Below are 15,632 nucleotides of genomic sequence, written 5' to 3' on the forward strand. Positions count from 1 at the left end.
TAAAACTGGTCCAGATGTTAAATCTATAAAACTGGTCCAGATGTTAAATCTATAAAACTGGTCCAGATGTTAAATCTATAAAACTGGTCCAGATGTTTAAACTCTAGACTCTGGAACTGATCCAGCTGAGAATCTGAAGAACAGAAATCATTGTTTTGATTGATTATCAGTTGTAATCAGTTATTAATACACCAACATAAAAACATTGATCTTATCAAACCTGCAGTTTGTTCTGCATCTGAGTCTCACTGCGTTTGGTTTGGATTATTCAGGCTGGTCTGTGGTTCTGGTTCTGGTGGATCCTCATTATTCCTCCCCACCTTCACCTCCTGCTTCCTGCTGCTCCTCCTCTCCTCCCTCCAGTCCTCTCCTCCTCCCTCCAGTCCTCCTCTCCTCCCTCCAGTCCTCTCCTCCTCCCTCCAGTCCTCTCCTCCCTCCAGTCCTCTCCTCCTCCCTCCAGTCCTCCTCTCCTCCCTCCAGTCCTCCCTCGAGTCCTCTCCTCCTCCCTCCAGTCCTCTCCTCCCTCCAGTCCTCTCCTCCTCCCTCCAGTCCTCCTCTCCTCCCTCCAGTCCTCCCTCGAGTCCTCTCCTCCTCCCTCCAGTCCTCCTCTCCTCCCTCCAGTCCTCCCTCGAGTCCTCTCCTCCTCCCTCCAGTCCTCTCCTCCCTCCAGTCCTCTCCTCCTCCCTCCAGTCCTCTCCTCCTCCCTCCAGTCCTCCTCTCCTCCCTCCAGTCCTCTCCTCCTCCCTCCAGTCCTCCTCTCCTCCCTCCAGTTCTCTCCTCCTCCCTCCAGTCCTCTCCTCCTCCCTCCAGTCCTCCTCTCCTCCCTCCAGTCCTCTCCTCCTCCCTCCAGTCCTCCGCTCCTCCCTCCAGTCCTCTCCTCCCTCCAGTCCTCTCCTCCTCCCTCCAGTCCTCCTCTCCTCCCTCCAGTCCTCCCTCGAGTCCTCTCCTCCTCCCTCCAGTCCTCCTCTCCTCCCTCCAGTCCTCCAGTCCTCCTCTCCTCCCTCCAGTCCTCTCCTCCTCCCTCCAGTCCTCCGCTCCTCCCTCTAGTCCTCTCCTCCCTCCAGTCCTCCGCTCCTCCCTCCAATCCTCTCCTCCCTCCAGTCCTCCTCTCCTCCCTCCAGTCCTCCGCTCCTCCCTCCAATCCTCTCCTCCCTCCAGTCCTCTCCTCCTCCCTCCAGTCCTCCTCTCCTCCCTCCAGTCCTCCCTCGAGTCCTCTCCTCCTCCCTCCAGTCCTCCTCTCCTCCCTCCAGTCCTCCCTTGAGTCCTCCTCTCCTCCCTCCAGTCCTCCGCTCCTCCCTCCAATCCTCTCCTCCCTCCAGTCCTCCTCTCCTCCCTCCAGTCCTCCTCTCCTCCCTCCAGTCCTCTCCTCCTCCCTCCAGTCCTCCTCCCTCCAGTCCTCCGCTCCTCCCTCCAGTCCTCCGCTCCTCCCTCCAGTCCTCCTCCCTCCAGTCCTCCGCTCCTCCCTCCAATCCTCTCCTCCCTCCAGTCCTCCGCTCCTCCCTCCAATCCTCTCCTCCCTCCAGTCCTCTCTTCCTCCCTCGTTTCTCTCCCTCTTGTATCTTCTCTCCTTCCTTTGCGTTGCTGCTTTGGCTTTTTTAATTACAGAAACTCTAAACTTTGGAATTGAGTTTGTTTCTCCAGAAACAGCCTTAACATGGCGCCACTATCAGGCTCTAAGCTCCCGTACGGTAATTGGATCCGCGGGTGGCTCCAGGCTCCGTTTTGCGCTTAGTTAAAATTGTTTTGGCACTTTAAAAAGAAGCTTCTTCTAATTTCACCGTGACAAATATTCCCTGCCTCTCCGTCTGTCAGGTTCTCCTCTGCTGATAAAGTGCAGCTGCATCAAAGCTCTGCTGTTTCTGACGTATGAATCTTACCTCACTGCTTTTAAACAACTTTCACTGATCCGACCACGATTCCAGTTTCTTTTCTCTCCAGACTTTCAGGCTTTGTTTTAATCTGGACTTTAGTTTATCTCTGGACTTCCTGCCACTCGCCGTCCTTCATGCCTGTTTTTATAATAATCCAGGCTGAAGTGAAGGACTTCCAGGCGACCCGTCGTTTTATTAGAAACTCATCAGTTTGGTGATAATGGAGGCTCCAGATTTACTCCTGTTCCTGCTTCACTTCCTGAATGATTCAGACTGAACGGCTCAGAAGAACCAGATTTAAAACTGAAACCATTTTCAGTCTGTCGGGTCGTTGTGTTTTCATGGAGAAACATTTTGTCTCCATGTTTTCTCTGGAACATTCCTGTGATCAGACAGAAAACTCCCTGAAACACGGAGCACCACTCACATCCTCTTTCAGGAAGACGCTTCCAGTGGGCTTGTCTCACAGCTGAACCAGTTTCTGATCTGATTGATCAGAAAACACATGTAGACAGAATCTGGAGCAGCTGAGGGAAGGAAACGTTTTCAGGAGGAGAGGAAGCAGAAGCAGGGAACACAGGAAGCTTTAAAACACCATGAGAGTCCTCTTCATTCTCCTCCTCTTCCTCCTCTCAGCTCATTCACCTTCACTCACCGTCTGGGAGGAACTGGGAGGATTCCTGTTCCTGTGTGTGTGTGTGTGTGTGTGTGTGTGTGTGTGTGTGTGTGTGTGTGTGTGTGTGTGTGTGTGTGTGTGTGTGTGTGTGTGAATATCTACCACAGGAAATCTGTGGTCATTTATAAAAACAACTGTTTCTGTTTTCAGGTTTTAAAACAAAGAAAAACATAAAACATTTCCAAAATGAGGATAGATACATTTTCTGCTGATGTTTGTGGAAAATGATGTAAAAGAAAAAAAAAACAACAACTTATTTACCAACATGATGGTGAGGAAAAAATCGTAAATATTAGTCATGCTCGTGTCATTCTGTTGTGAAATTGAATGCAGTTTTTATTCCAGATAAATATCTGCAGCTTTCTGCTTCCTGCCACCAGAGCTGGATCTCAGCAGGAGGCCGGCCAGGCTGTGGTGGTATAGTTAAAGTCCCGGAGCTCAGAGGACGGAATGTGGAAACGGGCTTGATTGGTGCAGCGATGCTGCCACCTGCTGCTGACTTTAGAGATGACATGCTGTCTATATCTGGATTCAGGTTAACTTTGGACACAACATATTAGTGAAATAAATACATTTGAATGGATCCATGTTTTCCAAAGAGAAAAAGACCTGAACTTCCTGAACATATTAAAACATATATGAACTGACTGGAGGGCAGCAGTACAGAGTCATGTTAGTACTAAAGAAACTATTTCACTGCTCAGATTGAATAAACTCTTCCTGGGGATAAAATATGTAAACATATAAATAAATCATTTCTGTGGGATTTATTCATGTTTTCTAATAAAAAATATCTTAAACAATGAAACTGATCTTTGTATGATGAACTCCAGGTTTGCTCTTACAGGTAAAGTCCATGTCTGAACCTGATGCTTTCTGAACATTTCAGAGACGCTGGCCCTTTAAGAAACTCTCTGTCGCCTTGGTTACCGTGCCAATCGGGATGTAACACCAAATATCTTTAGGATGTGAACAGAGGTGGCTGGAGTCTGTGCTTTTCCTCTCACTGCCCAGATCTTACCTTCAACTCTGACCTTTGACCTCTCCACCGGAGGAAGGTGAGCAGAGAACCGGCTCCGTTAGCCTCCGTTAGCCGCCATGCTAACCGTGTAGGTCTCCGCGTTGAAGCTGTTTTTCTGAACAGAGTTCGCCTGAAGCTAAAACGGCTCATTAAAATGAATCGGTTCTTTTGTCAGGGCCGCTTTAAACCTCTTGTTTCAGTTCACCGAGTCGCTGTCCGTGGTGCTGTCCGCGGCAGCCAGACATCATTCAGAAGATCGCGTCATGAAGATGAAATCAGCCTCAGCTCACACAGCTCGGTGCTTCTGAAAACACTGGAAGCGATTTTTAACACAATATTTCATCAGTAAAAATTCGGCTCCGTTTATGAACGTTTGGGTTAAACATAAAGCATTTAATTTCCGTCTGGGCTCACTAATGTAAATTTGAATTGAGTTGAACTGAACGAAGTCAATGTTCAGATCAGTTCTATTCAGTTCAAAGGGAAATGAAATGTCGTAACTCATGATGTCAACCATTGTTTGTTTTTTTTTCTGGATAGAGGGGAAACATTAACAACCAGGTTTGTGTTTTCAGAGATGAGCGAGGTCCATGGCGGCAGACAGCCGGTCTCCTGCACAGTCAAACCTCCGGTCTACCTGCAGATCGGAGAGTCCAAAGCAGAGCCGGTTCAGTCCGGGGTCTGTGTGGTCGACGTCCCCCTCCCCTTTGGAAAACCAGTCAGTGTAAGTCAGACACACATCAGAAACAATAAAAACTTCTATTATCCTCCCATAACCTCACTCTGCTCTGCTTCGGACTGAGGAACCAGTCAAACTAAAGTTTTTGGTTCTTTACTTCCTCCAGAGAAACAAGCTGCTGATTGATGGATGTGAATGAACTGTTCATTTCTGAACAGCTAAACAGGAAACCAGAGGTTCCCTCAGCTAGGTTACATGTTACCTCTGCAACGTTTTTACAGCATCAAGTTTAAAAAGAAAGAAAGGAACATTTGTCCAAAGTTTCTAAAATCAATCCGTTTGTTTTCACTGAGTTTTTGGCAGACGACACTTTGGCTGTCAGAGACAGAAACTGGTCCGTGTTTCTGCCACAAGCTGAAACTCGTCTTTCTGTTGGACTCGGCAGTTCTGGCCGTTTGGGGCTCTGATCTACTGTCCAGCATTCAGCTGTAATTACAAACCGTTTTCAGTGCAGAGCAGCTCCTCTTTACCTCAGAGCTTCAGAGGATCCTGCTGTTTGAATCCCCAGCGGCGCTGAGGTTTGTTTTCCACCGTCTGTCTGCAGGTTGAGGAAATCACCTTTAAGAACTACTACACCGCCTACGTTACTGTGCGTTTGCTGAGGAGGCCTTCTGGACAGGATGGGCCGACCAAGTGGGTCACGGCTCTCAGAGACCTGCCGCTGATGGACAACCCGCACACAGAGAGAGGCTCCCAGGATTACTTCTCCATCCACAGGAAGCAGGTGGGTCAGATAAACGGGTCTGCTAACCAGCAGCTTCTGGCTCAGTCCAGGTTTCGCTATGAACCAAAGTCTGATTAGAAACGAGACCAAAATGGCTGAGAACAGACGAGTGGCCCAGACGATCCTCAGACGATGACGAGTCTTCTCTGGTTCCACTGGGTTTTCCTTTCTGCTTCTAATCAATCTGATTGGATGCTGGAAAACACTACTGTTGTGTTCAAGTTAAGCTAAATGGAGTTAGCCTATCAGTGAAACTGTGCTAGCTTAAAATAGCACTTCAATGCTAAAGATGTAGCCGCTAACGCTAAGCCAAAGAGCTTCCTGAAACTCTGGAAAGATGAATGGAAAGAAAAACACTTTGATGGTTGAAGAACAGATTAAAACTATAAATATACTTGATGTTGATATAACTAGAAATATGATATATATATAAAATATATCATATTTCTAGTTATTCAGTCATGTGGCAGAACAGAGGCCTGTACATCCTCAGGTCATGTGACATTAGCATGAGGTGTGTCGTTCGCCGTGTCCGGCCTGCACGACTCCAGAACCAGGGTTAAAATTATTTTACTCTTTTTTTTTACACAAATAAAGACAGAAACTTCACATTAACTTGATATTATTCTATCATCTATAAATGCCTCAGTTGGAGTTTCTATGGAAATTAGTACTCCTTAACTGTTGTTTATTTTTCATGTTATTTTTGGGGAACAGTCGGATGATATTTAAGGTGTGAAATGAAAATGGCTGCTCTGTTCTTCATCAGTAGATTTAACAGTTCAAGACTTCATAAAGATCATAAAACTTTTTTCTCATACACAGATTGTTGGTTATTACATTTTTTGTTAAAATATGTCATATTACATGTTTGGAAGAAAAGCTTGTTTATAACCAGGAGTTTGTTTCCAGCCGCGTTTCTGTTTAAAACATCAGATTTCTGAGTTATTGACTGTTAAATTAATAAGTTTATTTAATTCCCTCCATTATTTCACCTGAATACAATAAAACAGATGATTTTTTAATGTTGTTTATTTGATAATTGCCCAGTTATTTAACTCAAGTTAAGATTTTATCCTGAATATGTAGACCAGACAGACATAAACTACATTCTATGTAAATGAATTTAACCAAATTTATCTGATAAGTTTCTCATTTTAAAATACTGAGATGAGTGAACCATTAAACCAGAAACAAGCAGATGATCAGATTTTAAATCTCTGACTTTGTTTTCTCCGTCCTCACTCAGATCTTCATCTGTGAGATTTTTACTTCATCCAGAGTGTAAATGTAAGGAAACATCCGGTCAGTGAAGGTGTGTGTGAAGGTGTGTATGTGTGTGTTGGTGTCTGGATCGGAGAAGGACAGCTTTCCTCCGTCCCAGTCCAGATCCACTCGGATCCTCCGGATCTTCTTCTGGGCTGATAGATCTGAGGAGGAGCCTGGAGAACAAACTGATAATCCATCTTCTGTTAACGTTAATCCCCATAAACCAGACTGAATGTTTCGCCTCCTGTGGACAGATTCTGCTAACACACCCAGAGTCCAAACCTCACTGTCTCCAACATCGACATCCCAGCTGTGGATCCCGGAGTTAAAACCCTGAGAGCCGAGAACGGACCACCAAACGTCCAACCGCTCCGGATTATCAGGCAGCTGCTGCCTCTGTCCTGCTGTCACAAAGGTCAGATCATCAGACAGCAGGAGCTTTGGATGAGCCGTGTTTGGGTCCAGAACCAGAGGAGTGTAGGTCACCATGTTCTTCATGTTGCTCCAGATGTTGAAGGCCAGGTTGCCCAGATGTTTGGCCTGGTCTATCAGAGCTCCTGAGGGCAGCTGTGGATCCTCCAGCAGGGGGCAGCGCTGGACTCTTTCCACTGCAGCCTTGTAGTTGTGCAGGAATGAGACGTCTTCAGCTCTCAGCTCCTCCTCTGTGGCTCTGACTGTGTCTGAAAGAGCTGCTATCTCTCTGCTCAGAGCCTCCATCTTCTCCTTCATCATCCCTCTCTTCTGTTCCTCTTCCTCCCTCAGTGCAGCCAGCCTGGCCTCCTCTTCCTCTGCTAGAAACTGATGAAGCTTCTTAAACTGCTCAACAATCTGCCTCTCTGTGTGTCGGGCCTGGACCTTCATGTGTTCTGCTGTCTGATCAAACTTTTCTTTAACTTCCTTCTTCAGCTTCAGTTTCTTCTTTAAAGGCTCCAGAGATGTTTTCAGATTCTCTCTGTGTTGCTGAGCAGCTTCATCGATGGGCCTGAATCTGTGGTCGGTGTGTTTTTTTGAATCTCTGCAGATGGAGCAAATTGGTTCCAGGTGGTCCAGACAGAAGAGTTTGAGTTTCTCAGAGTGCAGACTGCAGAGACCCTCTGAATCTCTCTGGTCTCTCGGCACTAAGAAAGTCTCACACAGGTTGTTCAGAACGAGGTTACTGGGTCGATCTTCGGTGACCACTCTTGTTTTGCAAACTGGACACTCTCTTGCTGGTTTCTCTCTCCACCAGTTCTTCAGACATTCCTTACAGAAGCTGTGGCTACATGACAGAACAACCGGATCCATAAAGACGTCCTGACAGACCGGACAGCAGAGATCCTCCTCTGATCTGGAAGCCATTTTGTCTCTGAGTGAAGCTGAAACTCAGTCAGTCAGGCTCCCTCCCTCTCTGCGTGTTTTTATTTCTGTCCTGCAGCTGGATTTACTCAGATGAAGTAGTCAGTTTGTTCTGACGGTGAATCTGATCGTCTCTGTTTTACAAGCTGCTTCCTGTTTCCCCTCAGATGAGTCAGAGAAGGGGCGGAGCTAAAACCTGTTAGACTTCCTGTGAGAAGCTTTGTTTAAACCTGTAGCTGAGGTTTTTCCTTCCTCTCCTTGTTATTCTGTCTGAAGCTTCATTCAGACAGCTGAGCTTAGTAACCATGGAGAAACTAAGATGAATGTTTCTGTCGTTAATAACGGAGAGTTGTCATCTGTTGTGAGAGCAGCATTATCAATCAATCAATCAATCAATCAAATTTTATTTGTATAGCACATTTCAGCAGCAAGGCGTTTCAAAGGGCTTTACATCATATCAAACACAGAAACACAATGCAATATAGAACCAACAATCAAAACACGACATTAAGTCAGGTTCCATCAATAAATTTGTAATTGATTATGTTTCAAATACAATTCTAAACAGGTGGGTTTTTAGTCGAGTTTGCATCCATAGAAGGTTTACCTGTTACACTCCTACTGTGTTCTATGGACCAAAATACCTGTTGCTATTTTTATTCCCACTCACGCTCACAGACACACAGTTTAAAACGATGTAAACAGCATTTTATTCTGGTGAAGCTCAGTGTGACTCATTAGTGATTAATGTTAATCAGCTGATTGGTTGATGGACGGACAGATGGACGTTTTTAGACTTTAGGAACTGAAATCATTTGTTTTAGTGAGATTCTCTGATTTGTTGTCTCCACAGGTTTTTAGTTTTCTGTCGTGCTGCGTTCACTGTACCCTGGACATTAACAAACATTAAACCTCCCCATACAAACGTCAATGTTTGAAATGCTAATTTGGAAATTTATCTTCTTCAGTACCGTAACTCCTAGCTAACTCCAGACTAACTCCTGGCTAACTCGAAACTAACTCCAGGCTAACTCCTGGCTAACTCCAGGCTAACTCCTGGCTAACTCCAGGCTAACTCCAGACTAACTCCAGGCTAACTCCAGACTAACTCCAGGCTAACTCCTGGCTAACTCCAGGCTAACTCCAGACTAACTCCAGACTAACTCCTAGCTAACTCCAGACTAACTACGGCTAACTCCAGGCTAACTCCTGGCTAACTCCAGACTAACTCCAGGCTAACTCCTGGCTAACTCCAGACTAACTACGGCTAACTCCAGACTAACTCCTAGCTAACTCCAGACTAACTCCTAGCTAACTCCAGACTAACTCCAGGCTAACTTCTGGCTAACTCCAGGCTAACTCCAGACTAACTACGGCTAACTCCAGGCTAACTCCAGGCTAACTCCAGACTAACTCCAGACTAACTACGGCTAACTCCAGGCTAACTCCTAGCTAATTCCAGACTAACTACGGCTAACTCCAGATTAACTCCAGGCTAACTCCAGACTAACTCCAGGCTAACTCCAGACTAACTCTGTGCTCCTCCAGATGCTGGTGGAGGCAGACCACGTGGTTTCGGTCAGGCTGATCCTGAGGCAGCCGTCGTCCGCCTGGCTGACCTTCAGCTTGGAGGAGATCAAAATATTCCCCCACACGGAGCCGGTCAGTTTTACGTTTTCCTCTCTGTATGAGTTATATATAAGTTAAGAACAAAAAAACAGATGTATTATTATTATTATTATTATTATTATTATTATTATTAATATTATTATTCCTCTTGTCTGGTTCAGGAGCCCCTGAAGGAGGTTTCTGATTGGCTGTCTGACCTGATTCTGGTAGACCAGCTTCCTGATGTGGAGGTACGCGCTCCGTCTCACATGGTTTGAATTCATGAGGAGACTCCTGATGGAAAGCTCTGACGGGTTTTCATCTGGTCTGTGTTCTGCTGGACATCCTGCAGGGCCTCCCGGACCCGCACACCGTGTCCTCCAGCATCCAGCAGATGTGGGCTCTGACCGAGGTCATGCAGACCAACCAGACCACAGCCTCCATCGGACGCTTCGATGTGAGTCCTTCGTCTCCGGTTCACTGTCAACTCCAAGTATCGATCCCTGGAAAACAAACGGAAAACAACTTTCCGTATTAAAATGTTTCACTTTGGTAAACAAACCAAACAGCCTCATGAAATCAAGGATCTTTTGAGAAAGCTGTTATAAGAACATCTCTGGGTTTAAAAACAGACCTCACTGTGTGGTTAGCATGAAAATAAGAGCTGATCAGAGGTTTTCTAAACACAGATCCCTGAGGGACACCTCCCTGACGACGCCCGGCTCGTTTACAACCTGGCAGAAACAGGAACTCTGGAAATAAACGATCGGTTGTGTGTTTTGTGTTCCTGCAGGTGGACGGATGTTACGACATCAACCTGTTGTCGCTGACGTAACGCAGCTTTCAGAGCGACACACACTTCCTGTGTGGAGGCAGAAGACCAGAGAGCCGCCTGCTGGTTTATCACTTTGTGTCATCATATCTGATCACATCACAGCACGAGACACGTAATTCAGTTTCAACATGAGAAAAGTGAACCAAACGTTTAGCAGAATAACTCCTGATCCGGATCCGGATCCTGATCCCGATCCCGATCCTGATCCTGATCCTGATCCTGATCCTGATCCTGATCCTGATCCTGATCACGATCACGATCCTGATCCTGATCCCGATCCTGATCCTGATCACGATCCGGATCCTGATCTGATCCACGTCTGGTTTTATTTGGACTTCTTTCATTTTTTCTCTTAAATATAAATAATCTTTTCTTCTTTGTTTGTTTTTGTTTTGGTGTTGCTAATAATTCAGACTTAAAGACAAATAAAAATCATAAAACTGATCGAGTTAAATCCATTTTTCACAGGATTAACATTTAGATCCTAAATGAGGAAAAGCCAAAATGATTCACTCATTTACATAATAAGAGATTTTTGTTTCAGCATAAAATATCTAATGTTTCTCTTTTCGAGCAAATCCAGTCGACTCTTAGATATTTATGTTTTCACTTTCAGGGTCAAGATGAATATTAAAATCATCCACTGTATTGACGACATTATCGATATTTAACAGCAAATCAAGTCACTGATCTAAAGACGAAGTAATGACAAGTCTGATGATGTCATGATGTGGGTGGAGCCACGCACAAAATGAGCTGCAGTTTGATGGAGGATGAAAGTGATGAAGAAAAGGAAACTTTTTATCTCCAGTTTTATTCAATCAGATTATTTTGCACATTTTTACGGTCAGGTTAGGATTACAGATTCTTTGTTTTACTCACTTCTGAAAGTTAAGAGTTTCTAACACCTGACATTTTCTATTACAGGTTTAGGCTGTAAAAATGAATGGAAGTCAATGGAAAGTCCCCACAAAGAAAGCCACGTGTGTGTGTGTGTGTGTGTGTGTGTGTGTCTCTCTGTGTGGGGGTGTGTGTGTCTGTGTGTCTCTCTCTGTGTGTGTGTGTGTGTGTGTGTGTGTCTCTCTGTGTGTGTGTGTGTGTGTGTGTGTGTGTGTGTGTGTCTCTCTCTGTGTGTCTGTGTGTGTGTGTGTGTGTCTCTCTGTGTGTGTGTGTGTGTGTGTGTGTGGGTGTGTGTGTGTGTCTCTCTGTGTGTGTGTGTGTGTGTGTGTGTGTGTGTGTGTCTCTCTCTGTGTGTCTGTGTGTGTGTGTGTGTGTCTCTCTGTGTGTGTGTGTGTGTGTGTGTGTGTGTGTGTGTCTCTCTCTGTGTGTCTGTGTGTGTGTGTGTGTGTCTCTCTGTGTGTGTGTGTGTGTGTGTGTGTGTGTGTGTCTGTGTGTCTCTCTCTCTGTGTGTGTGTGTGTGTGTGTGTGTGTGTGTGTGTGTGTGTGTCTCTCTGTGTGTGTGTGTGTGTGTGTGTCTCTCTGTGTGTGTGTGTGTGTGTGTGTGTGTGTGTCTCTCTCTGTGTGTCTGTGTGTGTGTGTGTGTGTCTCTCTGTGTGTCTCTGTGTGTGTGTGTGTGTGGGTGTGTGTGTGTGTCTCTCTCTCTCTGTGTGTGTGTGTGTGTGTGTGTGAAACACATTGGCTCAGATCCTCCTGTTAGCTCTGTTCTGCCCGTCCAGCAGTCGGTGTTTGTCTGTCGATTCGGTGGAATCTGAAACTCGACGATTTATTCTGCAGAATTCTGAATGAAACCAGAATAAAGGTTTTATTTTTTCTTTTGGCCAGAAAAACACAGTTACTAGATTCACTAAAGTAATCGGATCCATGCGATTTGCTTTGCCAGCAGAAGGTGTTGGGGAGTTCAGCTTGTTCTGAGTTCAAAGGTCACCGTGACATCACAGTTTGCTTCCTGAAGCTCCTCCTCCTCCTCCTGCTGCTCGAACCGAACCGGGTCAATGCAGAGCATTCTGCTCTCATCTTCCAGTCCATCATGGCTGGAGGCCCAACAGACGCAGATCCAGATTTCCTGACTGGATTTTTCTGAACTTGTCGTTTTGTGTTCAGTTGCTGCTGATGGAGACGATCAACATGTCAGCAGTTTAGACGTCGGTGTTGTTTGGTCTTGACAGAAGACGTGTCAGGAACGCCAGCCGCTCTCCGTCTGAAGCTGAATTGGGTTTCGTGCCGTGAAGCTTTGTCTCTTTCTCATTAAGTCCTGCAGTCGTTTCTCCTTCTCCTCGTCTCCCTGCCCTCCTCGCTCGCTTTGATTTGATCTTTCTAACATCTCATCACTCGACGTGCTGAGCGATGCGGCTGCAGCTCCTCACCTCAGAGTCATGAATCATTTATTCAGATGAGTCTGAGACAGCCGTGTCACCGGCCGTTGCAACACCGACAGGAAGAAAAAAGCAGCTTCATGCTGTGACTGGAATAACTGAAGAGACGAGTTTCACTCAGAGCAGAAACTTTATTATCTTCTGGACGAAATGCCAGGATGTTCTCTGTGAAGGGGCAGTTATTGTGGTCAAAAAAAGAAGGAAGCAACGACTTTCCATCCATCCATTAATCCTCAGGAACACATTTTGTCACGTCTGACTTTAACCAGCTTCGTGTATTTCCTGGATTCAAAGCATTGATCACTGAATGGAGTCAGATTTCTGTTCCGTCGAGTTTTGGTGATTTGTAGGTTTTTATTGCCGACTGAAATATTTTATGTAGCGTATATTTATGCACATTTTAATGCAACATTGATTTGTGTGCATGCCAATTTGTCCAACAGTCTCTGAGTTCACAAGGTTTAGACGTGAAGCTTCCCAACATTTCCTGGGATTGTCCAACAAACTGCAGACCAGGAACAAATTACTGCAGTTAAACTTCATACTGTTGAATGTTTGAGTAAAGATCCAGTTCCAAACCTAAAGAACTTCTCCCTGGTTTTTATTTGTAGTTATGACCATTTCAGAACCACCAGCACCATCTGTGTGAGCTGCTGTGAATAAAACAGATTCTGACCCTAAAATCTTGTGACGGACCTGGAGCAGCCGATCCGATCTGGACCAATCAGAACAATCCTGATAATCCTGACTCTCTGCAGAAACCACTGGATTTAAACCAGATGCTGTTTGGAGGTGATGGACACCAGGTGTTTTCTGAAACAGGTGAGCTCCATCAGTACAACCTCAGCAACATGACTGCTGTTCCAGATGCCGCCAGCAGAGGGCGTCTCCGCTGAACTCTGCAAAGGTTTTCTTCTTCTAAACACGAATTTAATGTGAATTTATTCTGGGGAGGATATTATTATTATTATTATTATTATTTATTTGATAAAAATGTGTAAGCAGCTCTCAGGTAACAAGCAATGTGAGTGAAACCCTTGATGTTGATGATTCTGTCTGACGGCTTCAGTGAAGATGAAGATGATGAAGATGGAATCTGTCAAACGGACCGAACAGGTGTTATGCCCAGAAATGCATGCCTGCCGAGAATTGCATCCCCTGTCGCGGGAGCGCGCATCGCTCTAAACTCTCGTATATTGATGAGAAAACGGACTGAAATATGACCGAAGAGGACATTTTTGAAGATATTCGTAACATTATCACGTTTCTTAATCATGTAAGACATAAAACGGTGGGTTTTATTTCGCAGATTAATTGAAATAAATACGGTTTTTATAGCTTTATTGAAACATCTGAGTCGAACGTTTTTCAGTCAGCGTCTGATGAAAATGTTCTCCGCAGATGGCTTGAAATTCCCCGATTTTTCTTTTGACACAATGGCTTAAAGCATTACAAAGCAGAAGCCTGTTATGTAGAACATTTTATATCATCCTTAACTGTCTAGTCTATTAATGTAGCGAGATGCATTTTAATTTCTGAGCCTGACAATATTTGTATCCCCTGTCTATTGTCCTGTTGATATGAAACTTTACAGAAGTAGCTCAGAGAACAAGTGTCATTACGTAGAAAAGGTCAAATCCCTCTTAACTCTTTATTTCTCCATTTTAGCACGGGATGCATTTTACGGCAAAGCCTATTATTAGCCTGCCAAAATATGCATGCCCCCTCTATTTTCCTCAAACATTATAATATTGATATGAAACTTATACCAGCAGTTCATAGAACAAGTGTGATTATGTAGAAAAAGTTATTCCACTCATAACTCTGTATTTCTCCATTTTAGCAGGGGATGCATTTTTTGGCAAAGCCTATTATTAGCCTGCCAAAATATGCATGCCCCCTCTATTTTCCTCAAATATTGTCCTATTGATATGAAACTTATACCAGCAGTTCATAGAACAAGTGTGATTATGTAGAAAAAGTTATTCCACTCTTAACTCTTTATTTCTCTATTTTAGCAGGGGATGCATTTTACGGCAAGGCCTATCATTAGCCTGCCAAAATATGCATGCCCCCTCTATTTTCCTCAAATGTCATCCTATTGATATGACATTCATACCAGTAGCTAAGAGGATAAGTGTAATTATGTAGAAAAGGTAAAATCCCTCTTGACTCTTTATTTTTTCAAGCTAGGAGAGGGATGCATTTTTTGGCAATATCGAATTTGAGCCTGCCGATATTTGCATGCCATACCTATTTTCCCCAAATATCATCTTATTGATATAAAACTCATACCAGCAGTTAAGGGAACAAATGTGATTATGTAGAAAATGTTATTTCTTTATTATATAAGTTATATAAATTGATTTGTAAACAGACAATGTTCTACATTACATAAGAAATATAAGTAATCATAGTCAAGTATATACAGTACAGACCAAAAGTTTGGACACACAGTTGTGTCCAAACCTTTGGTCTGTACTGTATATATATATATATATATATACTGTATATAAAAACATAAAACCACGGCTGCCCAAATCACGGCAGAATTAAATGTGCACCTCAACTCTCCTGTTTCCACCAAAACTGTCCGTCGGGAGCACCACAGGGTCAATATACACGGCCGGGCTGCTATAGCCAAACCTTTGGTCACTCGTGCCAATGCCAAACGTCGGTTTCAATGGTGCAAGAAGCGCAAATCTTGGGCTGTGGACAATATGAAACATGTATTGTTCTCTGATGAGTCCACCTTTACTGTTTTCCCCACATCCGGGAGAGTTACAGTGTGGAGAAGCCCCAAAGAAGCGTACCACCCAGACTGTTGCATGCCCAGAGTGAAGCATGGGGGTGGATCAGTGATGGTTTGGGCTGCCATATCATGGCGTTCCCTTGGCCCCATACTTGTGCTAGATGGGCGCGTCCCTGCCAAGGACTACCGAACCATTCTGGAGGACCATGTGCATCCATGTATATATATACACTGCTCAAAGAAATAAAGGGAACACTCAAATAACACATCCTAGATCTGAATGAAAGAAATATTCTCATTGAATACTTTGTTCTGTACAAAGTTCCATTTGCACAACAGCAGGTGAAATTGATTGTCAATCAGTGTTGCTTCCTAAGTGGACAGTTTGATTTCACAGAAGTTTGATTCACTTGGAGTTATATTGTGTTGTTTAAGTGTTCCCTTTATTTTTGAGCAGTATATATATACT

At 44.5% G+C, this 15,632-nt stretch overlaps 2 protein-coding genes and 1 long non-coding RNA gene across 7 annotated transcripts in view; 1 reads left to right on the top strand and 2 right to left on the bottom strand.

Annotated features, from left to right (window-relative positions):
• Positions 1–362, bottom strand: part of LOC114135862 (uncharacterized) — a 32,593-nt gene extending 32,231 nt beyond the window's left edge. For all 5 annotated transcript variants that reach the window (XR_003593670.1, XR_003593668.1, XR_003593667.1 and 2 more), the window contains exon 1: positions 221–362. This is a non-coding gene — a long non-coding RNA (uncharacterized LOC114135862). The remainder of the gene's footprint in view (positions 1–220) is intronic.
• Positions 363–3,439: 3,077 nt separating this feature from the next.
• On the top strand, positions 3,440–10,522 carry nicn1 (nicolin 1). Its single transcript, XM_028003518.1, has 7 exons — positions 3,440–3,605; positions 4,144–4,292; positions 4,852–5,031; positions 9,184–9,297; positions 9,426–9,494; positions 9,596–9,700; positions 10,037–10,522. Exons 2-7 carry the CDS (start codon positions 4,146–4,148, stop codon positions 10,076–10,078), a joined length of 657 nt encoding a protein of 218 aa, XP_027859319.1. The 5' UTR covers positions 3,440–3,605; positions 4,144–4,145; the 3' UTR covers positions 10,079–10,522.
• On the bottom strand, positions 6,277–8,035 carry LOC114135860 (nuclear factor 7, brain-like). Its single transcript, XM_028003517.1, has one exon. The coding sequence runs from the start codon at positions 7,636–7,638 to the stop codon at positions 6,277–6,279; it is 1,362 nt and encodes a 453-aa protein (XP_027859318.1). The 5' UTR covers positions 7,639–8,035.
• Positions 10,523–15,632: the final 5,110 nt, after the last annotated feature.

This window comes from Xiphophorus couchianus, chromosome 20 (assembly GCF_001444195.1).
Source record: "Xiphophorus couchianus chromosome 20, X_couchianus-1.0, whole genome shotgun sequence".
NCBI classification, from domain to species: domain Eukaryota; kingdom Metazoa; phylum Chordata; class Actinopteri; order Cyprinodontiformes; family Poeciliidae; genus Xiphophorus; species Xiphophorus couchianus.